General features: G+C 45.9%; 1 protein-coding gene across 2 annotated transcripts in view; it reads right to left on the minus strand.

Moving 5' to 3' along the window:
* Nucleotides 1-24,377, minus strand: part of oxct1a (3-oxoacid CoA transferase 1a) — a 437,799-nt gene that overhangs the window by 291,921 nt on the left and 121,501 nt on the right. For both annotated transcript variants that reach the window (XM_072515595.1, XM_072515594.1), the window contains exon 10: nucleotides 22,875-22,989. In XM_072515595.1, the coding sequence (XP_072371696.1) occupies nucleotides 22,875-22,989 (115 nt within the window). The remainder of the gene's footprint in view (nucleotides 1-22,874; nucleotides 22,990-24,377) is intronic.

Genomic DNA, 24,377 nt, shown 5'->3' on the forward strand with positions numbered 1-24,377 from the left:
TTACCAATGTGTGTGTGTGTGAGTGTCGTTACCAATGTGTGAGTGAGTGTCGTTACCAATGTGTGAGTGAGTGTCATTACCAATGTGTGAGTGAGTGTCGTTACCAATGTGTGTGTGAGTGTCGTTACCAATGTGTGTGTGAGTGTCGTTACCAATGTGTGTGTGAGTGTGTGTCGTTACCAATGTGTGTGTGAGTGAGTGTCGTTACCAATGTGTGAGTGAGTGTCGTTACCAATGTGTGAGTGAGTGTCATTACCAATGTGTGAGTGAGTGTCGTTACCAATGTGTGAGTGAGTGTCGTTACCAATGTGTGAGTGAGTGTCGTTACCAATGTGTGTGTGAGTGTCGTTACAAATGTGTGAGTGAGTGAGTGTCGTTACCAATGTGTGAGTGAGTGTCGTTACCAATGTGTGTGTGAGTGTCGTTACAAATGTGTGAGTGAGTGAGTGTCGTTACCAATGTGTGTGTGAGTGTCGTTACCAATGTGTGTGTGAGTGTCGTTAGCAATGTGTGTGTGTGTGAGTGTCATTACCAATGTGTGTGTGAGTGAGTGTCGTTACCAATGTGAGTGTGAGTGAGTGTCGTTACCAATGTGTGTGTGAGTGTCGTTACAAATGTGTGAGTGAGTGTGTGTCGTTACCAATGTGTGAGTGAGTGAGTGTCGTTACCAATGTGTGTGTGAGTGTCGTTACCAATGTGTGAGTGAGTGTCGTTACCAATGTGTGTGTGAGTGAGTGTCGTTACCAATGTGTGTGTGAGTGTCGTTACCAATGTGTGAGTGAGTGTCATTACCAATGTGTGTGTGAGTGAGTGTCGTTACCAATGTGAGTGTGTGTCGTTACCAATGTGTGTGTGAGTGAGTGTCGTTACCAATGTGTGTGTGAGTGAGTGTCGTTACCAATGTGTGTGTGAGTGTCGTTACAAATGTGTGAGTGTGTGTCGTTACCAATGTGTGAGTGAGTGAGTGTCGTTACCAATGTGTGTGTGAGTGTCGTTACCAATGTGTGTGTGAGTGTCGTTACCAATGTGTGAGTGAGTGTTGTTACCAATGTGTGAGTGAGTGAGTGTCGTTACCAATGTGTGTGTGAGTGTCGTTACCAATGTGTGAGTGAGTGTCGTTACCAATGTGTGTGTGAGTGTCGTTACCAATGTGTGTGTGAGTGTCGTTACCAATGTGTGAGTGAGTGTCGTTACCAATGTGTGAGTGAGTGTCGTTACCAATGTGTGAGTGAGTGTCGTTAGCAATGTGTGTGTGAGTGTCGTTACCAATGTGTGTGTGAGTGTCGTTACCAAAGTGTGTGTGAGTGTCGTTACCAATGTGTGAGTGAGTGAGTGTCGTTACCAATGTGTGTGTGAGTGTCGTTACCAATGTGTGAGTGAGTGTCGTTACCAATGTGTGTGTGAGTGTCGTTACCAATGTGTGTGTGAGTGTCGTTACCAATGTGTGAGTGAGTGTCGTTACCAATGTGTGAGTGAGTGTCGTTACCAATGTGTGAGTGAGTGTCGTTAGCAATGTGTGTGTGAGTGTCGTTACCAATGTGTGTGTGAGTGTCGTTACCAAAGTGTGTGTGAGTGTCGTTACCAATGTGTGAGTGAGTGAGTGTCGTTACCAATGTGTGTGTGAGTGTCGTTACCAATGTGTGTGTGAGTGTGTGTCATTACCAATGTGTGTGTGAGTGAGTGTCGTTACCAATGTGTGTGTGAGTGTCGTTACCAAAGTGTGTGTGAGTGTCGTTACCAATGTGTGAGTGAGTGAGTGTCGTTACCAATGAGTGTGTGAGTGTCGTTACCAATGTGTGAGAGAGTGTCATTACCAATGTGTGTGTGAGTGAGTGTCGTTACCAATGTGTGAGTGAGTGTCGTTACCAATGTGTGAGTGAGTGTCGTTACCAATGTGTGTGTGAGTGTGTGTCATTACCAATGTGTGTGTGAGTGAGTGTCGTTACCAATGTGTGTGTGAGTGTCGTTACCAAAGTGTGTGTGAGTGTCGTTACCAATGTGTGAGTGAGTGAGTGTCGTTACCAATGAGTGTGTGAGTGTCGTTACCAATGTGTGAGAGAGTGTCATTACCAATGTGTGTGTGAGTGAGTGTCGTTACCAATGTGTGAGTGAGTGTCGTTACCAATGTGTGAGTGAGTGTCGTTACCAATGTGTGTGTGAGTGTCGTTACCAATGTGTGAGTGAGTGTCGTTACCAATGTGTGAGTGAGTGTCGTTACCAATGTGTGAGTGAGTGTCGTTAGCAATGTGTGTGTGAGTGTCGTTACCAATGTGTGTGTGAGTGTCGTTACCAAAGTGTGTGTGAGTGTCGTTACCAATGTGTGAGTGAGTGAGTGTCGTTACCAATGTGTGTGTGAGTGTCGTTACCAATGTGTGTGTGAGTGTGTGTCATTACCAATGTGTGTGTGAGTGAGTGTCGTTACCAATGTGTGTGTGAGTGTCGTTACCAAAGTGTGTGTGAGTGTCGTTACCAATGTGTGAGTGAGTGAGTGTCGTTACCAATGAGTGTGTGAGTGTCGTTACCAATGTGTGAGAGAGTGTCATTACCAATGTGTGTGTGAGTGAGTGTCGTTACCAATGTGTGAGTGAGTGTCGTTACCAATGTGTGAGTGAGTGAGTGTCGTTACCAATGTGTGAGTGAGTGTCGTTACCAATGTGTGTGTGAGTGAGTGTCGTTACCAATGTGTGAGTGAGTGTTGTTACCAATGTGTGTGTGAGTGTCGTTACCAATGTGTGTGTGAGTGTGTGTCATTACCAATGTGTGTGTGAGTGAGTGTCGTTACCAATGTGTGTGTGAGTGTCGTTACCAAAGTGTGTGTGAGTGTCGTTACCAATGTGTGAGTGAGTGAGTGTCGTTACCAATGAGTGTGTGAGTGTCGTTACCAATGTGTGAGAGAGTGTCATTACCAATGTGTGTGTGAGTGAGTGTCGTTACCAATGTGTGAGTGAGTGTCGTTACCAATGTGTGAGTGAGTGAGTGTCGTTACCAATGTGTGAGTGAGTGTCGTTACCAATGTGTGTGTGAGTGAGTGTCGTTACCAATGTGTGAGTGAGTGTTGTTACCAATGTGTGAGTGAGTGTCGTTACCAATGTGTGAGTGAGCGTCGTTACCAATGTGTGTGTGAGTGTCGTTACCAATGTGTGAGTGAGTGAGTGTCGTTACCAAAGTGTGTGTGAGTGTCGTTACCAATGTGTGAGTGAGTGAGTGTCGTTACCAATGTGTGAGTGAGTGTCGTTACCAATGTGTGTGTGAGTGTCGTTACCAATGTGTGAGTGAGTGAGTGTCGTTACCAATGTGTGAGTGAGTGTCGTTACCAATGTGTGTGTGAGTGAGTGTCGTTACCAATGTGTGAGTGAGTGTTGTTACCAATGTGTGAGTGAGTGTCGTTACCAATGTGTGAGTGAGCGTCGTTACCAATGTGTGTGTGAGTGTCGTTACCAATGTGTGAGTGAGTGAGTGTCGTTACCAATGTGTGAGTGAGTGTCGTTACCAATGTGTGAGTGAGTGTCGTTACCAATGTGTGAGTGAGTGTTGTTACCAATGTGTGAGTGAGTGTTGTTACCAATGTGTGAGTGAGTGTTGTTACCAATGTGTGAGTGAGTGTCGTTACCAATGTGTGAGTGTCGTTACCAATGTGTGTGTGAGTGTCGTTACCAATGTGTGAGTGAGTGTCGTTACCAATGTGTGAGTGAGTGTCGTTACCAATGTGTGTGTGAGTGAGTGTCGTTACCAATGTGTGTGTGAGTGAGTGTCGTTACCAATGTGTGAGTGAGTGTCGTTACCAATGTGTGAGTGAGTGAGTGTCGTTACCAATGTGTGAGTGAGTGTTGTTACCAATGTGTGAGTGAGTGTCGTTACCAATGTGTGAGTGAGCGTCGTTACCAATGTGTGTGTGAGTGTCGTTACCAATGTGTGAGTGAGTGAGTGTCGTTACCAAAGTGTGTGTGAGTGTCGTTACCAATGTGTGAGTGAGTGAGTGTCGTTACCAATGTGTGAGTGAGTGTCGTTACCAATGTGTGTGTGAGTGTCGTTACCAATGTGTGAGTGAGTGAGTGTCGTTACCAATGTGTGAGTGAGTGTCGTTACCAATGTGTGTGTGAGTGAGTGTCGTTACCAATGTGTGAGTGAGTGTTGTTACCAATGTGTGAGTGAGTGTCGTTACCAATGTGTGAGTGAGCGTCGTTACCAATGTGTGTGTGAGTGTCGTTACCAATGTGTGAGTGAGTGAGTGTCGTTACCAATGTGTGAGTGAGTGTCGTTACCAATGTGTGAGTGAGTGTCGTTACCAATGTGTGAGTGAGTGTTGTTACCAATGTGTGAGTGAGTGTTGTTACCAATGTGTGAGTGAGTGTTGTTACCAATGTGTGAGTGAGTGTCGTTACCAATGTGTGAGTGTCGTTACCAATGTGTGTGTGAGTGTTGTTACCAATGTGTGAGTGAGTGTCGTTACCAATGTGTGAGTGAGTGAGTGTCGTTACCAATGTGTGAGTGTGTGAGTGTCGTTACCAATGTGTGAGTGAGTGAGTGTCGTTACCAATGTGTGAGTGTGTGAGTGTCGTTACCAATGTGTGTGTGAGTGTCGTTACCAATGTGTGAGTGAGTGAGTGTCGTTACCAATGTGTGAGTGAGTGAGTGTCGTTACCAATGTGTGTGTGAGTGTCGTTACCAATGTGTGAGTGAGTGTCGTTACCAATGTGTGAGTGAGTGAGTGTCGTTACCAATGTGTGTGTGAGTGTCGTTACCAATGTGTGAGTGAGTGTCGTTACCAATGTGTGAGTGAGTGAGTGTCGTTACCAATGTGTGTGTGAGTGTCGTTACCAATGTGTGAGTGTGTGAGTGTCGTTACCAATGTGTGAGTGAGTGAGTGTCGTTACCAATGTGTGAGTGAGTGTCGTTACCAATGTGTGAGTGAGTGAGTGTCGTTACCAATGTGTGTGTGAGTGTCGTTACCAATGTGTGAGTGAGTGTCGTTACCAATGTGTGAGTGAGTGAGTGTCGTTACCAATGTGTGTGTGAGTGTCGTTACCAATGTGTGAGTGTGTGAGTGTCGTTACCAATGTGTGAGTGAGTGAGTGTCGTTACCAATGTGTGAGTGAGTGTCGTTACCAATGTGTGAGTGAGTGAGTGTCGTTACCAATGTGTGTGTGAGTGTCGTTACCAATGTGTGAGTGTGTGAGTGTCGTTACCAATGTGTGAGTGAGTGTCGTTACCAATGTGTGAGTGAGTGAGTGTCGTTACCAATGTGTGTGTGAGTGTCGTTACCAATGTGTGAGTGAGTGTCGTTACCAATGTGTGAGTGAGTGTCGTTACCAATGTGTGAGTGAGTGTCATTACCAATGTGTGAGTGAGTGTCGTTACCAATGTGTGAGTGAGTGTCATTTCCAATGTGTGAGTGAGTGTCGTTACCACTGTGTGAGTGTGTGAGTGTCGTTACCAATGTGTGAGTGAGTGTTGTTACCAATGTGTGAGTGAGTGTCGTTACCAATGTGTGAGTGAGTGAGTGTCGTTACCAATGTGTGAGTGTGTGAGTGTCGTTACCAATGTGTGTGTGAGTGTCGTTACCAATGTGTGAGTGAGTGAGTGTCGTTACCAATGTGTGAGTGAGTGAGTGTCGTTACCAATGTGTGTGTGAGTGTCGTTACCAATGTGTGAGTGAGTGTCGTTACCAATGTGTGAGTGAGTGAGTGTCGTTACCAATGTGTGTGTGAGTGTTGTTACCAATGTGTGAGTGAGTGTCGTTACCAATGTGTGAGTGAGTGAGTGTCGTTACCAATGTGTGTATGAGTGTCGTTACCAATGTGTGAGTGAGTGTCGTTACCAATGTGTGAGTGAGTGAGTGTCGTTACCAATGTGTGAGTGAGTGTCATTACCAATGTGTGTGTGAGTGTTGTTACCAATGTGTGAGTGAGTGTCGTTACCAATGTGTGTGTGAGTGTTGTTACCAATGTGTGTGTGAGTGTTGTTACCAATGTGTGAGTGAGTGTCGTTACCAATGTGTGTGTGAGTGTCGTTACCAATGTGTGAGTGAGTGAGTGTCGTTACCAATGTGTGTGTGAGTGTCGTTACCAATGTGTGAGTGAGTGTCGTTACCAATGTGTGTGTGAGTGTCGTTACCAATGTGTGTGTGAGTGTCGTTACCAATGTGTGAGTGAGTGTCGTTACCAATGTGTGTGTGAGTGTCGTTACCAATGTGTGTGTGAGTGTCGTTACCAATGTGTGAGTGAGTGTCGTTACCAATGTGTGAGTGAGTGAGTGTCGTTACCAATGTGTGTGTGAGTGTCGTTACCAATGTGTGAGTGAGTGTCGTTACCAATGTGTGTGTGAGTGTCGTTACCAATGTGTGAGTGAGTGAGTGTCGTTACCAATGTGTGTGTGAGTGAGTGTCATTACCAATGTGTGAGTGAGTGTCGTTACCAATGTGTGTGTGAGTGAGTGTCGTTACCAATGTGTGAGTGAGTGAGTGTCGTTACCAATGTGTGAGTGAGTGTCGTTACCAATGTGTGTGTGAGTGAGTGTCGTTACCAATGTGTGTGTGAGTGAGTGTCGTTACCAATGTGTGAGTGAGTGTCGTTACCAATGTGTGAGTGAGTGAGTGTCGTTACCAATGTGTGTGTGTGTCGTTACCAATGTGTGTGTGAGTGAGTGTCGTTACCAATGTGTGAGTGAGTGTCGTTACCAATGTGTGAGTGAGTGAGTGTCGTTACCAATGTGTGAGTGAGTGAGTGTCGTTACCAATGTGTGTGTGAGTGTTGTTACCAATGTGTGAGTGAGTGTCGTTACCAATGTGTGAGTGAGTGAGTGTCGTTACCAATGTGTGAGTGAGTGTCGTTACCAATGTGTGTGTGTGTGAGTGTCATTACCAATGTGTGAGTGAGTGTCGTTACCAATGTGTGAGTGAGTGAGTGTCGTTACCAATGTGTGAGTGAGTGAGTGTCGTTACCAATGTGTGAGTGAGTGTCGTTACCAATGTGTGTGTGAGTGCCGTTACCAATGTGTGTGTGAGTGTCGTTACCAATGTGTGAGTGAGTGTCGTTACCAATGTGTGAGTGAGTGTCATTACCAATGTGTGAGTGAGTGTCGTTACCAATGTGTGAGTGAGTGTCGTTACCAATGTGTGTGTGAGTGTCGTTACCAATGTGTGAGTGAGTGAGTGTCGTTACCAATGTGTGAGTGAGTGAGTGTCGTTACCAATGTGTGTGTGTGTGTCGTTACCAATGTGTGAGTGAGTGTCGTTACCAATGTGTGTGTGAGTGTCATTACCAATGTGTGAGTGAGTGTCGTTACCAATGTGTGTGTGTGTGAGTGTCGTTACCAATGTGTGTGTGAGTGTCGTTACCAATGTGTGTGTGTGTGAGTGTCGTTACCAATGTGTGAGTGAGTGTCATTACCAATGTGTGAGTGAGTGTCGTTACCAATGTGTGAGTGAGTGTCATTACCAATGTGTGAGTGAGTGTCGTTACCAATGTGTGTGTGAGTGTCGTTACCAATGTGTGAGTGAGTGAGTGTCGTTACCAATGTGTGAGTGAGTGTCGTTACCAATGTGTGAGTGAGTGTCGTTACCAATGTGTGAGTGAGTGAGTGTCGTTACCAATGTGTGAGTGAGTGTCGTTACCAATGTGTGAGTGAGTGAGTGTCGTTACCAATGTGTGTGTGAGTGTCGTTACCAATGTGTGAGTGAGTGTCGTTACCAATGTGTGAGTGAGTGAGTGTCGTTACCAATGTGTGTGTGAGTGTCGTTACCAATGTGTGTGTGAGTGTCGTTACCAATGTGTGAGTGAGTGTCGTTACCAATGTGTGAGTGAGTGTCGTTACCAATGTGTGAGTGAGTGAGTGTCGTTACCAATGTGTGAGTGAGTGTCGTTACCAATGTGTGAGTGAGTGAGTGTCGTTGCCAATGTGTGAGTGAGTGTCGTTACCAATGTGTGTGTGAGTGAGTGTCGTTACCAATGTGTGTGTGAGTGTCGTTACCAATGTGTGAGTGAGTGTCGTTACCAATGTGTGAGTGAGTGAGTGTCGTTACCAATGTGTGTGTGAGTGTCGTTACCAATGTGTGTGTGAGTGTCGTTACCAATGTGTGAGTGAGTGTCGTTACCAATGTGTGAGTGAGTGTCGTTACCAATGTGTGAGTGAGTGAGTGTCGTTACCAATGTGTGAGTGAGTGTCGTTACCAATGTGTGAGTGAGTGAGTGTCGTTGCCAATGTGTGAGTGAGTGTCGTTACCAATGTGTGTGTGTGTGAGTGTCGTTACCAATGTGTGAGTGAGTGTCGTTACCAATGTGTGAGTGAGTGTCGTTACCAATGTGTGAGTGAGTGAGTGTCGTTACCAATGTGTGAGTGAGTGTCGTTACCAATGTGTGAGTGAGTGAGTGTCGTTGCCAATGTGTGAGTGAGTGTCGTTACCAATGTGTGTGTGAGTGTCGTTACCAATGTGTGAGTGAGTGAGTGTCGTTGCCAATGTGTGTGTGAGTGAGTGTCGTTACCAATGTGTGTGTGAGTGTCGTTACCAATGTGTGTGTGAGTGAGTGTCGTTACCAATGTGTGTGTGAGTGTCGTTACCAATGTATGAGTGAGTGAGTGTCGTTACCAATGTGTGTGTGTGTGAGTGTCGTTACCAATGTGTGAGTGAGTGTCGTTACCAATGTGTGTGTGAGTGTCGTTACCAATGTGTGAGTGAGTGAGTGTCGTTGCCAATGTGTGAGTGAGTGAGTGTCGTTACCAATGTGAGTGAGTGTCGTTACCAATGTGTGAGTGAGTGAGTGTCGTTGCCAATGTGTGAGTGAGTGAGTGTCGTTACCAATGTGTGTGTGTGTGTGTGTCGTTACCAATGTGAGTGAGTGTCGTTACCAATGTGTGAGTGAGTGAGTGTCGTTACCAATGTGTGAGTGAGTGTCGTTACCAATGTGTGTGGGAGTGTCGTTACCAATGTGAGTGAGTGTCGTTACCAATGTGTGAGTGAGTGAGTGTCGTTACCAATGTGTGAGTGAGTGAGTGTCGTTACCAATGTGTGTGGGAGTGTCGTTACCAATGTGAGTGAGTGTCGTTACCAATGTGTGAGTGAGTGAGTGTCGTTACCAATGTGTGAGTGAGTGTCGTTACCAATGTGTGAGTGAGTGTCGTTACCAATGTGTGAGTGAGTGTCGTTACCAATGTGTGAGTGAGTGTCGTTACCAATGTGTGAGTGAGTGTCGTTACCAATGTGTGAGTGAGTGTCGTTACCAATGTGTGAGTGAGTGTCGTTACCAATGTGTGAGTGAGTGTCATTACCAATGTGAGTGAGTGTCGTTACCAATGTGTGAGTGAGTGAGTGTCATTACCAATGTGTGTGTGTGTGAGTGTCGTTACCAATGTGTGTGTGAGTGAGTGTCGTTACCAATGTGTGTGTGAGTGAGTGTCGTTACCAATGTGTGAGTGAGTGTCGTTACCAATGTGTGAGTGAGTGTCGTTACCAATGTGTGAGTGAGTGTCGTTACCAATGTGAGTGAGTGTCGTTACCAATGTGTGAGTGAGTGAGTGTCGTTACCAATGTGTGAGTGAGTGAGTGTCGTTACCAATGTGTGTGTGAGTGTCGTTACCAATGTGTGAGTGAGTGTCGTTACCAATGTGTGAGTGAGTGTCGTTACCAATGTGTGAGTGAGTGTCGTTACCAATGTGTGAGTGAGTGTCGTTACCAATGTGTGAGTGAGTGTCGTTACCAATGTGTGAGTGAGTGTCGTTACCAATGTGTGAGTGAGTGAGTGTCGTTACCAATGTGAGTGAGTGTCGTTACCAATGTGTGAGTGAGTGAGTGTCGTTACCAATGTGTGAGTGAGTGAGTGTCGTTACCAATGTGTGAGTGAGTGTCGTTACCAATGTGTGAGTGAGTGTCATTACCAATGTGTGAGTGAGTGTCGTTACCAATGTGTGAGTGAGTGTCGTTACCAATGTGTGAGTGAGTGTCGTTACCAATGTGTGAGTGAGTGTCGTTACCAATGTGTGAGTGAGTGTCGTTACCAATGTGTGAGTGAGTGAGTGTCGTTACCAATGTGAGTGAGTGTCGTTACCAATGTGTGAGTGAGTGAGTGTCGTTACCAATGTGTGAGTGAGTGAGTGTCGTTACCAATGTGTGAGTGAGTGTCGTTACCAATGTGTGAGTGAGTGTCATTACCAATGTGTGAGTGAGTGTCGTTACCAATGTGTGAGTGAGTGAGTGTCGTTACCAATGTGTGAGTGAGTGTCGTTACCAATGTGTGAGTGAGTGTCGTTACCAATGTGTGAGTGAGTGTCGTTACCAATGTGTGTGTGAGTGTCGTTACCAATGTGTGTGTGAGTGAGTGTCGTTACCAATGTGTGAGTGAGTGTCATTACCAATGTGTGAGTGAGTGTCGTTACCAATGTGTGAGTGAGTGTCGTTACCAATGTGTGTGTGAGTGTCGTTACCAATGTGTGAGTGAGTGAGTGTCGTTACCAATGTGTGTGTGAGTGTCGTTACCAATGTGTGAGTGAGTGTCGTTACCAATGTGTGAGTGAGTGTCGTTACCAATGTGTGAGTGAGTGTCGTTACCAATGTGTGAGTGAGTGAGTGTCGTTACCAATGTGTGTGTGAGTGTCGTTACCAATGTGTGAGTGAGTGAGTGTCGTTACCAATGTGTGAGTGAGTGAGTGTCGTTACCAATGTGTGAGTGAGTGTCGTTACCAATGTGTGAGTGAGTGAGTGTCGTTACCAATGTGTGTGTGTGAGTGTCGTTACCAATGTGTGTGTGAGTGTCGTTACCAATGTGTGAGTGAGTGAGTGTCGTTACCAATGTGTGAGTGAGTGTCGTTACCAATGTGTGAGTGAGTGTCGTTACCAATGTGTGAGTGAGTGTCGTTACCAATGTGTGTGTGAGTGTCGTTACCAATGTGTGAGTGAGTGAGTGTCGTTACCAATGTGTGTGTGAGTGAGTGTCGTTACCAATGTGAGTGAGTGTCGTTACCAATGTGTGAGTGAGTGAGTGTCGTTACCAATGTGTGAGTGAGTGAGTGTCGTTACCAATGTGTGAGTGAGTGAGTGTCGTTACCAATGTGTGTGTGAGTGTCGTTACCAATGTGTGAGTGAGTGAGTGTCGTTACCAATGTGTGAGTGAGTGAGTGTCGTTACCAATGTGTGAGTGAGTGTCGTTACCAATGTGTGAGTGAGTGTCGTTACCAATGTGTGAGTGAGTGTCGTTACCAATGTGTGAGTGAGTGTCGTTACCAATGTGAGTGAGTGTCGTTACCAATGTGTGAGTGAGTGTCATTACCAATGTGTGAGTGAGTGTCGTTACCAATGTGAGTGAGTGTCGTTACCAATGTGTGAGTGAGTGTCGTTACCAATGTGTGAGTGAGTGTCGTTACCAATGTGTGAGTGAGTGTCGTTACCAATGTGTGAGTGAGTGTCGTTACCAATGTGTGAGTGAGTGAGTGTCGTTACCAATGTGTGTGTGAGTGTCGTTACCAATGTGTGAGTGAGTGAGTGTCGTTACCAATGTGTGTGTGAGTGTCGTTACCAATGTGTGTGTGAGTGAGTGTCGTTACCAATGTGTGTGTGAGTGTCGTTACCAATGTGTGAGTGAGTGAGTGTCGTTACCAATGTGTGAGTGAGTGAGTGTCATTACCAATGTGTGAGTGAGTGTCGTTACCAATGTGTGAGTGAGTGAGTGTCGTTACCAATGTGTGAGTGAGTGAGTGTCATTACCAATGTGTGAGTGAGTGTCGTTACCAATGTGTGAGTGAGTGAGTGTCATTACCAATGTGTGAGTGAGTGTCGTTACCAATGTGTGAGTGAGTGTCGTTACCAATGTGTGAGTGAGTGTCGTTACCAATGTGTGAGTGAGTGTCGTTACCAATGTGTGAGTGAGTGAGTGTCGTTACCAATGTGTGAGTGAGTGTCGTTACCAATGTGTGAGTGAGTGAGTGTCGTTACCAATGTGTGAGTGAGTGTCGTTACCAATGTGTGAGTGAGTGTCGTTACCAATGTGTGAGTGAGTGTCGTGACCAATGTGTGTGTGAGTGAGTGTCGTTACCAATGTGTGAGTGAGTGTCGTTACCAATGTGTGAGTGAGTGTCGTTACCAATGTGTGTGTGAGTGTCGTTACCAATGTGTGTGTGAGTGTCGTTACCAATGTGTGAGTGAGTGAGTGTCGTTACCAATGTGTGAGTGAGTGAGTGTCGTTACCAATGTGTGAGTGAGTGTCGTTACCAATGTGTGAGTGAGTGAGTGTCGTTACCAATGTGTGAGTGAGTGTCGTTACCAATGTGTGTGTGAGTGTCGTTACCAATGTGTGTGTGAGTGTCGTTACCAATGTGTGAGTGAGTGAGTGTCGTTACCAATGTGAGTGAGTGTCGTTACCAATGTGTGAGTGAGTGTCGTTACCAATGTGTGAGTGAGTGAGTGTCGTTACCAATGTGTGAGTGAGTGAGTGTCGTTACCAATGTGTGAGTGAGTGTCGTTACCAATGTGTGAGTGAGTGTCGTTACCAATGTGTGAGTGAGTGAGTGTCGTTACCAATGTGTGTGTGAGTGAGTGTCGTTACCAATGTGTGAGTGAGTGTCGTTACCAATGTGTGAGTGAGTGAGTGTCGTTACCAATGTGTGAGTGAGTGAGTGTCGTTACCAATGTGTGAGTGAGTGTCGTTACCAATGTGTGAGTGAGTGAGTGTCGTTACCAATGTGTGTGTGAGTGTGTGTCGTTACCAATGTGTGAGTGAGTGAGTGTCGTTACCAATGTGAGTGAGTGTCGTTACCAATGTGTGAGTGAGTGAGTGTCATTACCAATGTGTGAGTGAGTGTCGTTACCAATGTGTGTGTGAGTGTCGTTACCAATGTGTGAGTGAGTGTCGTTACCAATGTGTGAGTGAGTGTCGTTACCAATGTGTGTGTGAGTGTCGTTACCAATGTGTGAGTGAGTGAGTGTCGTTACCAATGTGTGAGTGAGTGAGTGTCGTTACCAATGTGTGAGTGAGTGAGTGTCGTTACCAATGTGTGAGTGAGTGTCGTTACCAATGTGTGTGTGAGTGTCGTTACCAATGTGTGAGTGAGTGTCGTTACCAATGTGTGAGTGAGTGTCGTTACCAATGTGTGTGTGAGTGTCGTTACCAATGTGTGAGTGAGTGAGTGTCGTTACCAATGTGTGAGTGAGTGTCGTTACCAATGTGTGAGTGAGTGTCGTTACCAATGTGTGAGTGAGTGTCGTTACCAATGTGTGTGTGAGTGTCGTTACCAATGTGTGAGTGAGTGAGTGTCGTTACCAATGTGTGTGTGAGTGAGTGTCATTACCAATGTGTGTGTGAGTGAGTGAGTGTCGTTACCAATGTGTGTGTGAGTGTCGTTACCAATGTGTGAGTGAGTGTCGTTACCAATGTGTGTGTGAGTGAGTGTCGTTACCAATGTGTGAGTGAGTGTCGTTACCAATGTGTGAGTGTGTGTCGTTACCAATGTGTGAGTGAGTGAGTGTCGTTACCAATGTGTGAGTGAGTGTCGTTACCAATGTGTGAGTGAGTGTCGTTACCAATGTGTGTGTGAGTGTCGTTACCAATGTGTGTGTGTGTGTGTCATTACCAATGTGTGTGTGAGTGAGTGTCGTTACCAATGTGTGAGTGAGTGTCGTTACCAATGTGTGTGTGAGTGTCGTTACCAATGTGTGTGTGAGTGTCGTTACCAATGTGTGTGTGTGTGAGTGTCATTACCAATGTGTGAGTGAGTGTTGTTACCAATGTGTGAGTGAGTGTTGTTACCAATGTGTGAGTGAGTGTCGTTACCAATGTGTGAGTGAGTGTCGTTACCAATGTGTGAGTGAGTGTCGTTACCAATGTGTGAGTGAGTGTCGTTACCAATGTGTGAGTGAGTGTCGTTACCAATGTGTGTGTGAGTGTCGTTACCAATGTGTGAGTGAGTGAGTGTCGTTACCAATGTGTGAGTGAGTGTCGTTACCAATGTGTGTGTGAGTGTCGTTACCAATGTGTGTGTGTGTGAGTGTCATTACCAATGTGTGAGTGAGTGTTGTTACCAATGTGTGAGTGAGTGTTGTTACCAATGTGTGAGTGAGTGTCGTTACCAATGTGTGAGTGAGTGTCGTTACCAATGTGTGAGTGAGTGTCGTTACCAATGTGTGAGTGAGTGTCGTTACCAATGTGTGAGTGAGTGAGTGTCGTTACCAATGTGTGTGTGAGTGTCGTTACCAATGTGTGAGTGAGTGAGTGTCGTTACCAATGTGTGTGTGAGTGTCGTTACCAATGTGTGAGTGAGTGAGTGTCGCTACCAATGTGTGAGTGAGTGAGTGTCGTTACCAATGTGTGAGTGAGTGTCGTTACCAATGTGTGAGTGAGTGAGTGTCGTTACCAATGTGTGTGTGAGTGTCGTTACCAATGTGTGAGTGAGTGAGTGTCGTTACCAATGTGTGAGTGAGTGTCGTTACCAATGTGTGAGTGAGTGTCGTTACCAATGTGTGAGTGAGTGAGTGTCGTTACCAATGTGTGTGTGAGTGTCGTTACCAATGTGTGAGTGAGTGAGTGTCGTTACCAATGTGTGTGTGAGTGTCGTTACCAATGTGTGAGTGAGTGAGTGTCGTTACCAATGTGTGTGTGAGTGTCGTTACCAATGTGTGAGTGAGTGAGTGTCGTTACCAATGTGTGTGTGAGTGCTGTTACCAATGTGTGAGTGAGTGTCGTTACCAATGTGTGAGTGAGTGAGTGTCGTTACCAATGTGTGTGTGAGTGTCGTTACCAATGTGTGTGTGTGAGTGTCGTTACCAATGTGTGAGTGAGTGAGTGTCGTTACCAATGTGTGTGAGTGAGTGTCGTTACCAATGTGTGAGTGAGTGTCGTTACCAATGTGTGAGTGAGTGAGTGTCGTTACCAATGTGTGTGAGTGAGTGTCGTTACCAATGTGTGAGTGAGTGAGTGTCGTTACCAATGTGTGTGTGAGTGTCGTTACCAATGTGTGAGTGAGTGAGTGTCGTTACCAATGTGTGTGTGAGTGTTGTTACCAATGTGTGAGTGAGTGTCGTTACCAATGTGTGAGTGAGTGAGTGTCGTTACCAATGTGTGTGTGAGTGTCGTTACCAATGTGTGTGTGTGAGTGTCGTTACCAATGTGTGAGTGAGTGTTGTTACCAATGTGTGAGTGAGTGTTGTTACCAATGTGTGAGTGAGTGTCGTTACCAATGTGTGAGTGAGTGTCGTTACCAATGTGTGTGTGAGTGTCGTTACCAATGTGTGTGAGTGTCGTTCCCAATGTGTGAGTGAGTGAGTGTCGTTACCAATGTGTGTGTGAGTGTCGTTACCAATGTGTGAGTGAGTGTCGTTACCAATGTGTGAGTGAGTGAGTGTCGTTACCAATGTGTGAGTGAGTGTCGTTACCAATGTGTGAGTGAGTGAGTGTCGTTACCAATGTGTGAGTGAGTGTCGTTACCAATGTGTGAGTGAGTGTCGTTACCAATGTGTGAGTGAGTGAGTGTCGTTACCAATGTGTGAGTGAGTGTCGTTACCAATGTGTGAGTGAGTGTCGTTACCAATGTGTGAGTGAGTGTCGTTACCAATGTGTGAGTGAGTGTCGTTACCAATGTGTGAGTGAGTGTCGTGACCAATGTGTGTGTGAGTGAGTGTCGTTACCAATGTGTGTGTGAGTGAGTGTCGTTACCAATGTGTGAGTGAGTGTCGTTACCAATGTGTGAGTGAGTGTCGTTACCAATGTGTGAGTGAGTGTCGTTACCAATGTGTGTGTGAGTGAGTGTCGTTACCAATGTGTGAGTGAGTGTCGTTACCAATGTGTGAGTGAGTGGGTGTCGTTACCAATGTGTGAGTGAGTGTCGTTACCAATGTGTGAGTGAGTGTCGTTACCAATGTGTGAGTGAGTGTCGTTACCAATGTGTGAGTGAGTGAGTGTCGTTACCAATGTGTGAGTGAGTGTCGTTACCAATGTGTGAGTGAGTGTCGTTACCAATGTGTGAGTGAGTGTCGTTACCAATGTGTGAGTGTGTGTCGTTACCAATGTGTGAGTGAGTGTCGTTACCAATGTGTGAGTGAGTGAGTGTCGTTACCAATGTGTGAGTGAGTGTCATTACCAATGTGTGAGTGAGTGTCGTTACCAATGTGTGAGTGAGTGTCGTTACCAATGTGTGTGTGAGTGTCGTTACCAATGTGTGAGTGAGTGTCGTTACCAATGTGTGAGTGTGTGTCGTTACCAATGTGTGAGTGAGTGTCGTTACCAATGTGTGAGTGAGTGAGTGTCGTTACCAATGTGTGAGTGAGTGTCGTTACCAATGTGTGAGTGAGTGTCGTTACCAATGTGTGTGTGTGTGAGTGAGTGTCGTTACCAATGTGTGAGTGAGTGTCGTTACCAATGTGTGTGTGAGTGAGTGTCATTACCAATGTGTGAGTGAGTGTCGTTACCAATGTGTGAGTGAGTGAGTGTCGTTACCAATGTGTGAGTGAGTGTCATTACCAATGTGTGAGTGAGTGAGTGTCGTTACCAATGTGTGTGTGAGTGTCGTTACCAATGTGTGTGTGTGTGTCGTTACCAATGTGTGAGTGAGTGAGTGTCGTTACCAATGTGTGAGTGTGTGTCGTTACCAATGTGTGAGTGAGTGAGTGTCGTTACCAATGTGTGAGTGTGTGTCGTTACCAATGTGTGAGTGAGTGTCGTTACCAATGTGTGAGTGAGTGTCGTTACCAATGTGTGAGTGAGTGTCGTTACCAATGTGTGAGTGAGTGAGTGTCGTTACCAATGTGTGAGTGTGTGTCGTTACCAATGTGTGAGTGAGTGAGTGTCGTTACCAATGTGTGAGTGTGTGTCGTTACCAATGTGTGAGTGAGTGTCGTTACCAATGTGTGAGTGAGTGTCGTTACCAATGTGTGAGTGAGTGTCATTACCAATGTGTGTGTGAGTGTCGTTACCAATGTGTGAGTGAGTGAGTGTCGTTACCAATGTGTGAGTGAGTGTCGTTACCAATGTGTGAGTGAGTGAGTGTCGTTACCAATGTGTGAGTGAGTGTCGTTACCAATGTGTGAGTGAGTGTCGTTCCCAATGTGTGTGTGAGTGAGTGTCGTTACCAATGTGTGAGTGAGTGAGTGTCGTTACCAATGTGTGAGTGAGTGTCGTTACCAATGTGTGTGTGAGTGAGTGTCGTTACCAATGTGTGAGTGAGTGTCGTTACCAATGTGTGTGTGAGTGAGTGTCGTTACCAATGTGTGAGTGAGTGTCGTTACCAATGTGTGTGTGAGTGTCGTTACCAATGTGTGAGTGAGTGTCGTTACCAATGTGTGTGTGAGTGTCGTTACCAATGTGTGAGTGAGTGAGTGTCGTTACCAATGTGTGAGTGAGTGTCGTTACCAATGTGTGAGTGAGTGAGTGTCGTTACCAATGTGTGAGTGAGTGTCGTTACCAATGTGTGTGTGAGTGAGTGTCGTTACCAATGTGTGTGTGAGTGTCGTTACCAATGTGTGAGTGAGTGTCGTTACCAATGTGTGAGTGAGTGTCGTTACCAATGTGTGAGTGAGTGTCGTTACCAATGTGTGTGTGAGTGTCGTTACCAATGTGTGAGTGAGTGTCGTTACCAATGTGTGTGTGAGTGTCGTTACCAATGTGTGAGTGAGTGAGTGTCGTTACCAATGTGTGTGTGAGTGTCGTTACCAATGTGTGTGTGAGTGTCGTTACCAATGTGTGTGTCAGTGTCGTTACCAATGTGTGTGTGAGTGGGTGTCGTTACCAATGTGTGAGTGAGTGAGTGTCATTCCCAATGTGTGAGTGAGTGTCGTTACCAATGTGTGAGTGAGTGTCGTTACCAATGTGTGAGTGAGTGTCGTTACCAATGTGTGAGTGAGTGAGTGTCATTACCAATGTGTGTGTGAGTGTCGTTACCAATGTGTGAGTGAGTGTCGTTACCAATGTGTGTGTGAGTGAGTGTCATTACCAATGTGTGTGTGAGTGTCGTTACCAATGTGTGAGTGAGTGTCGTTACCAATGTGTGAGTGAGTGTCGTTACCAATGTGTGAGTGAGTGAGTGTCGTTACCAATGTGTGAGTGAGTGTCGTTACCAATGTGTGAGTGAGTGTCGTTACCAATGTGTGTGTGAGTGTCGTTACCAATGTGTGAGTGAGTGAGTGTCGTTACCAATGTGTGTGTGAGTGTCGTTACCAATGTGTGAGTGAGTGAGTGTCGTTACCAATGTGTGAGTGAGTGTCGTTACCAATGTGTGAGTGAGTGTCGTTACCAATGTGTGTGTGAGTGTCGTTACCAATGTGTGAGTGAGTGTCGTTACCAATGTGTGTGTGAGTGTCGTTACCAATGTGTGAGTGAGTGAGTGTCGTTACCAATGTGTGTGTGAGTGTCGTTACCAATGTGTGTGTGAGTGTCGTTACCAATGTGTGAGTGAGTGAGTGTCGTTACCAATGTGTGAGTGAGTGTCGTTACCAATGTGTGAGTGAGTGTCGTTACCAATGTGTGTGTGAGTGTCGTTACCAATGTGTGAGTGAGTGAGTGTCGTTACCAATGTGTGTGTGAGTGTCGTTACCAATGTGTGAGTGAGTGAGTGTCGTTACCAATGTGTGAGTGAGTGTCGTTACCAATGTGTGAGTGAGTGTCGTTACCAATGTGTGTGTGAGTGTCGTTACCAATGTGTGAGTGAGTGAGTGTCGTTACCAATGTGTGTGTGAGTGTCGTTACCAATGTGTGTGTGAGTGTCGTTACCAATGTGTGTGTGAGTGTCGTTACCAATGTGTGTGTCAGTGTCGTTACCAATGTGTGAGTGAGTGTCATTACCAATGTGTGAGTGAGTGTCGTTACCAATGTGTGAGTGAGTGAGTGTCGTTACCAATGTGTGTGTGAGTGTCGTTACCAATGTGTGTGTGAGTGTCGTTACCAATGTGTGTGTCAGTGTCGTTACCAATGTGTGAGTGAGTGTCGTTACCAATGTGTGAGTGAGTGTCTTTACCAATGTGTGTGTGAATGTTGTTACCAATGTGTGTGTGAGTGTGTGTCGTTAGCAATGTGTGAGTGAGTGTCGTTACCAATGTGTGAGTGAGTGTCATTACCAATGTGTGAGTGAGTGAGTGTCGTTACCAATGTGTGTGTGAGTGTCGTTACCAATGTGTGAGTGAGTGTCATTACCAATGTGTGAGTGAGTGAGTGTCGTTACCAATGTGTGTGTGAGTGTCGTTACCAATGTGTGTGTGAGTGTCGTTACCAATGTGTGTGTCAGTGTCGTTACCAATGTGTGAGTGAGTGTCGTTACCAATGTGTGAGTGAGTGTCTTTACCAATGTGTGAGTGAGTGAGTGTCGTTACCAATGTGTGTGTGAGTGTCGTTACCAATGTGTGTGTGAGTGTCGTTACCAATGTGTGTGTCAGTGTCGTTACCAATGTGTGAGTGAGTGTCGTTACCAATGTGTGAGTGAGTGTCGTTACCAATGTGTGAGTGAGTGTCGTTACCAATGTGTGAGTGAGTGTCTTTACCAATGTGTGTGTGAATGTTGTTACCAATGTGTGTGTGAGTGTGTGTCGTTAGCAATGTGTGTGTGAGTGAGTGTCGTTACCAATGTGTGAGTGAGTGTCGTTACCAATGTGTGAGTGAGTGTCGTTACCAATGTGTGTGTGAGTGAGTGTCGTTACCAATGTGTGGGTGAGTGTCGTTAGCAATGTGTGTGTGAGTGAGTGTCGTTACCAATGTGTGAGTGAGTGTCGTTACCAATGTGTGAGTGAGTGTCTTTACCAATGTGTGAGTGAGTGTCTTTACCAATGTGTGTGTGAATGTTGTTACCAATGTGTGAGTGAGTGTCTTTACCAATGTGTGAGTGAGTGTCTTTACCAATGTGTGAGTGAGTGTCGTTACCAATGTGTGAGTGAGTGTCGTTACCAATGTGTGTGTGAGTGTCGTTAGCAATGTGTGAGTGAGTGTCGTTACCAATGTGTGAGTGAGTGTCGTTACCAATGTGTGAGTGAGTGTCGTTACCAATGTGTGTGTGAGTGTCGTTACCAATGTGTGAGTGAGTGTCGTTACCAATGTGTGTGTGAGTGTCGTTACCAATGTGTGAGTGAGTGAGTGTCGTTACCAATGTGTGAGTGAGTGTCGTTACCAATGTGTGAGTGAGTGTCGTTACCAATGTGTGTGTGAATGTTGTTACCAATGTGTGTGTGAGTGTGTGTCGTTAGCAATGTGTGTGTGAGTGAGTGTCTTTACCAATGTGTGAGTGAGTGTCGTTACCAATGTGTGAGTGAGTGTCGTTACCAATGTGTGAGTGAGTGTCTTTACCAATGTGTGTGTGAATGTTGTTACCAATGTGTGTGTGAGTGTGTGTCGTTAGCAATGTGTGTGTGAGTGAGTGTCTTTACCAATGTGTGTGTGAGTGTCGTTACCAATGTGTGTGTGAGTGAGTGTCTTTACCAATGTGTGTGTGAATGTTGTTACCAATGTGTGTGTGAGTGTCGTTACCAATGTGTGAGTGTGTGTCGTTACCAATGTGTGAGTGAGTGAGTGTCGTTACCAATGTGTGAGTGAGTGTCGTTACCAATGTGTGAGTGAGTGTCGTTACCAATGTGTGTGTGAGTGTCGTTACCAATGTGTGAGTGAGTGTCGTTACCAATGTGTATGTGAGTGTCGTTACCAATGTGTGAGTGTGTGTCGTTACCAATGTGTGTGTGAGTGTCGTTACCAATGTGTGAGTGAGTGTCGTTACCAATGTGTGAGTGAGTGTGTGTCGTTACCAATGTGTGTGTGAGTGTCGTTACCAATGTGTGAGTGAGTGTCGTTACCAATGTGTGTGTGAGTGAGTGTCTTTACCAATGTGTGTGTGAATGTTGTTACCAATGTGTGTGTGAGTGTCGTTACCAATGTGTGAGTGAGTGAGTGTCGTTACCAATGTGTGAGTGAGTGAGTGTCGTTACCAATGTGTGAGTGAGTGTCGTTACCAATGTGTGAGTGAGTGAGTGTCGTTACCAATGTGTATGTGAGTGTCGTTACCAATGTGTGAGTGTGTGTCGTTACCAATGTGTGTGTGAGTGTCGTTACCAATGTGTGAGTGAGTGTCGTTACCAATGTGTGAGTGAGTGTCGTTACCAATGTGTGTGTGAGTGTCGTTACCAATGTGTGAGTGAGTGTCGTTACCAATTGTGTGAGTGTGTGTCGTTACCAATGTGTGAGTGAGTGAGTGTCGTTACCAATGTGTGAGTGAGTGTCGTTACCAATGTGTGTGTGAGTGTCGTTACCAATGTGTGAGTGAGTGTCGTTACCAATTGTGTGAGTGTGTGTCGTTACCAATGTGTGAGTGAGTGAGTGTCGTTACCAATGTGTGAGTGAGTGTCGTTACCAATGTGTGTGTGAGTGTCGTTACCAATGTGTGAGTGAGTGTCGTTACCAATGTGTGTGTGAGTGTCGTTACCAATTGTGTGAGTGAGTGTCGTTACCAATGTGTGAGTGAGTGTCGTTACCAATGTGTGAGTGTGTGAGTGTCGTTACCAATTGTGTGAGTGAGTGTCGTTACCAATGTGTGAGTGAGTGAGTGTCGTTACCAATGTGTGAGTGAGTGAGTGTCGTTACCAATGTGTGAGTGAGTGAGTGTCGTTACCAATTGTGTGAGTGAGTGTCGTTACCAATGTGTGAGTGAGTGTCGTTACCAATGTGTGTGTGAGTGTGTGTCGTTACCAATGTGTGAGTGAGTGTCATTACCAATGTGTGAGTGAGTGTCATTACCAATGTGTGAGTGAGTGTCGTTACCAATGTGTGTGTGAGTGTCGTTACCAATGTGTGTGTGAGTGTCGTTACCAATGTGTGAGTGAGTGAGTGTCGTTACCAATTGTGTGAGTGAGTGTCGTTACCAATGTGAGTGAGTGAGTGTCGTTAGCAATGTGTGTGTGAGTGTCGTTACCAATGTGTGAGTGAGTGTGTGTCGTTACCAATGTGTGAGTGAGTGTGTGTCGTTACCAATGTGTGAGTGAGTGAGTGTCGTTACCAATGTGTGTGTGTGTGAGTGTCGTTACCAATGTGAGTGAGTGAGTGTCGTTAGCAATGTGTGTGTGAGTGTCGTTACCAATGTGTGAGTGAGTGTCGTTACCAATGTGTGTGTGTGTGAGTGTCGTTAGCAATGTGTGTGTGAGTGTCGTTACCAATGTGAGTGAGTGAGTGTCGTTAGCAATGTGTGAGTGAGTGAGTGTCATTACCAATGTGTGAGTGAGTGTCGTTACCAATGTGTGAGTGAGTGAGTGTCATTACCAATGTGTGAGTGAGTGTCGTTAGCAATGTGTGTGTGAGTGAGTGTCGTTACCAATGTGTGAGTGAGTGAGTGTCGCGAAGGTCGGCCGGGTTGGGTCGCGAAGGTCGGCCGGGTTGGGTCGCGACGGTCGGCCGCGTTGGGCCGCGCAGGTCGGCCGGCGTGGGTCGCGAAGGTCGGCCGGCGTGGGTCGCGAAGGTCGGCCGGCGTGGGTCGCGAAGTTTGAAGAACACTTCTTTGTATGAATGAGGCTCACTCCTAACTCCCAAATCCCTCAAATCCTTACCAGAGGGGACATTCTGTTTGCATTGAGACTGTCAATTCCCTAAAATGTCAGTGGAGTCCCTCACAACTTCTCGGTGTAAAGCAAACCTACCCAATCTCCGAAACGTTTGCCCGCTGCCGAATTTCCCAATCTTTGCAGCACTTCCTCTCTCGGGCCGTCATGCAAATTCGAAAGACAGATTTGCCTAACATTATACTCACTCAACTGGTAAGGGCATCACAAAACATCCGGTGACGGCAGCCAATCACTGAATTAGTGGCTTCATTGACCAAACAATTGTGATCCTTCGATATCTCTCTTGTTCACACTGTGCCACACATTTAACACACAATATCCCCCCAGTCTCTATAAACCTGGAAGAGGAGCCAGTAGGTGGAGAACTGTTCAAGGATACCATACATACCATCCTCAAACTCCAGGGCAGCTCTCCGGATGATGTGTTCCCTCATGATGTCAGCTTCAGTTGTGGGTTTCGTGCTGGATGCGCCCACCTTCCGAAGAGTTAGTCTCTGAACGCAAAGAACATCTTACAAATACTGCGGCAGAAAGACCTTCCGGAAGGAAGCAGGGTGGGGACTACACACTTGGAAAAAGGTCACTGACGCAGCCAATTTCCATGTTCCATCCTGTCGGGGTCTACTTCAATACCAGGAGTATATGAAATAAGGTAGGGGAACTGGCAGCAGGGATTGGTACCTGGGACTTCAATGTTGTGGACATTTCGGAGACATGGATAGAGCAGGGACAGGAATGGATGTTGCAGGTTCCGGGGTTTAGGTGTTTTAGTAAGCTCAGAGAAGGAGGCAAAAGAGGGGGAGGTGTGGCGCTGCTAGTCAAGAGCAGTATTACGGTGGCGGAGAGCATGCTAGATGGGGACTCTTCTTCCGAGGTAGTATGGGCTGAAGTTAGAAACAGGAAAGGAGAGGTCACCCTGTTGGGAGTTTTTTATAGGCCTCTTAATAGTTCTAGGGATGTAGAGGAAAGGATGGCGAAGATGATTTTGGATAAGAGCAAAAGTAACAGGGTAATTATTATGGGAGACTTTAACTTTCCAAATATTGACTGGAAAAGATATAGTTCAAGTACATTAGATGGGTCGTTGTTTGTACAGTGTGTGCAGGAGGGTTTCCTGACACAATATGTTGACAGGCCAACAAGAGGCGAGGCCACTTTGGATTTGGTTTTGGGTAATGAACCAGGCCAGGTATTGGATTTGGAGGTAGGAGAGCACTTTGGGGGCAGTGACCACAATTCGGTGACGTTTACGTTAGTGATGGAAAGGGATAAGTATACACCGCAGGGCAAGAATTATAGCTGGGGGAAGGGCAATTATGATGCCATTAGACATGACTTGGGGGGGGATAGGTTGGAGAAGTAGGCTGCAAGTGTTAGGCACACTGGATAAGTGGAGCTTGTTCAAGGAACAGCTACTGCATGTTCTTGATAAGTACGTACCGGTCAGGCAGGGAGGAAGGCGTCGAGCGAGGGAACCGTGGTTTGCCAAAGTGGAATCTCTTGTTAAGAGGAAGAAGGAGGCCTATGTGAAGATGAGGTGTGAAGTTTCAGTTGGGGCGATGGATAGTTACAAGGTAGCGAGGAAGGATCTAAAGAGAGAGCTAAGACGAGCAAGGAGGGGACATGAGAAGTATTTGGCAGGTAGGATCAAGGAAAACCCAAAAGCTTTCTATAGGTATGTCAGGAATAAAAGAATGACTAGGGTAAGAGTAGGGCCAGTCAAGGACAGGGATGGGAAGTTGTGTGTGGAGTCTGAAGAGATAGGTGAGATACTAAATGAATATTTTTCGTCAGTATTCACTCAGGAAAAAGATAATGTTGTGGAGGCGAATGCTGAGACCCAGGCTATTAGAATAGATGGCATTGAGGTACGTAGGGAAGA

Source organism: Scyliorhinus torazame, chromosome 9, assembly GCF_047496885.1.
Source record: "Scyliorhinus torazame isolate Kashiwa2021f chromosome 9, sScyTor2.1, whole genome shotgun sequence".
NCBI classification, from domain to species: Eukaryota; Metazoa; Chordata; class Chondrichthyes; order Carcharhiniformes; family Scyliorhinidae; genus Scyliorhinus; species Scyliorhinus torazame.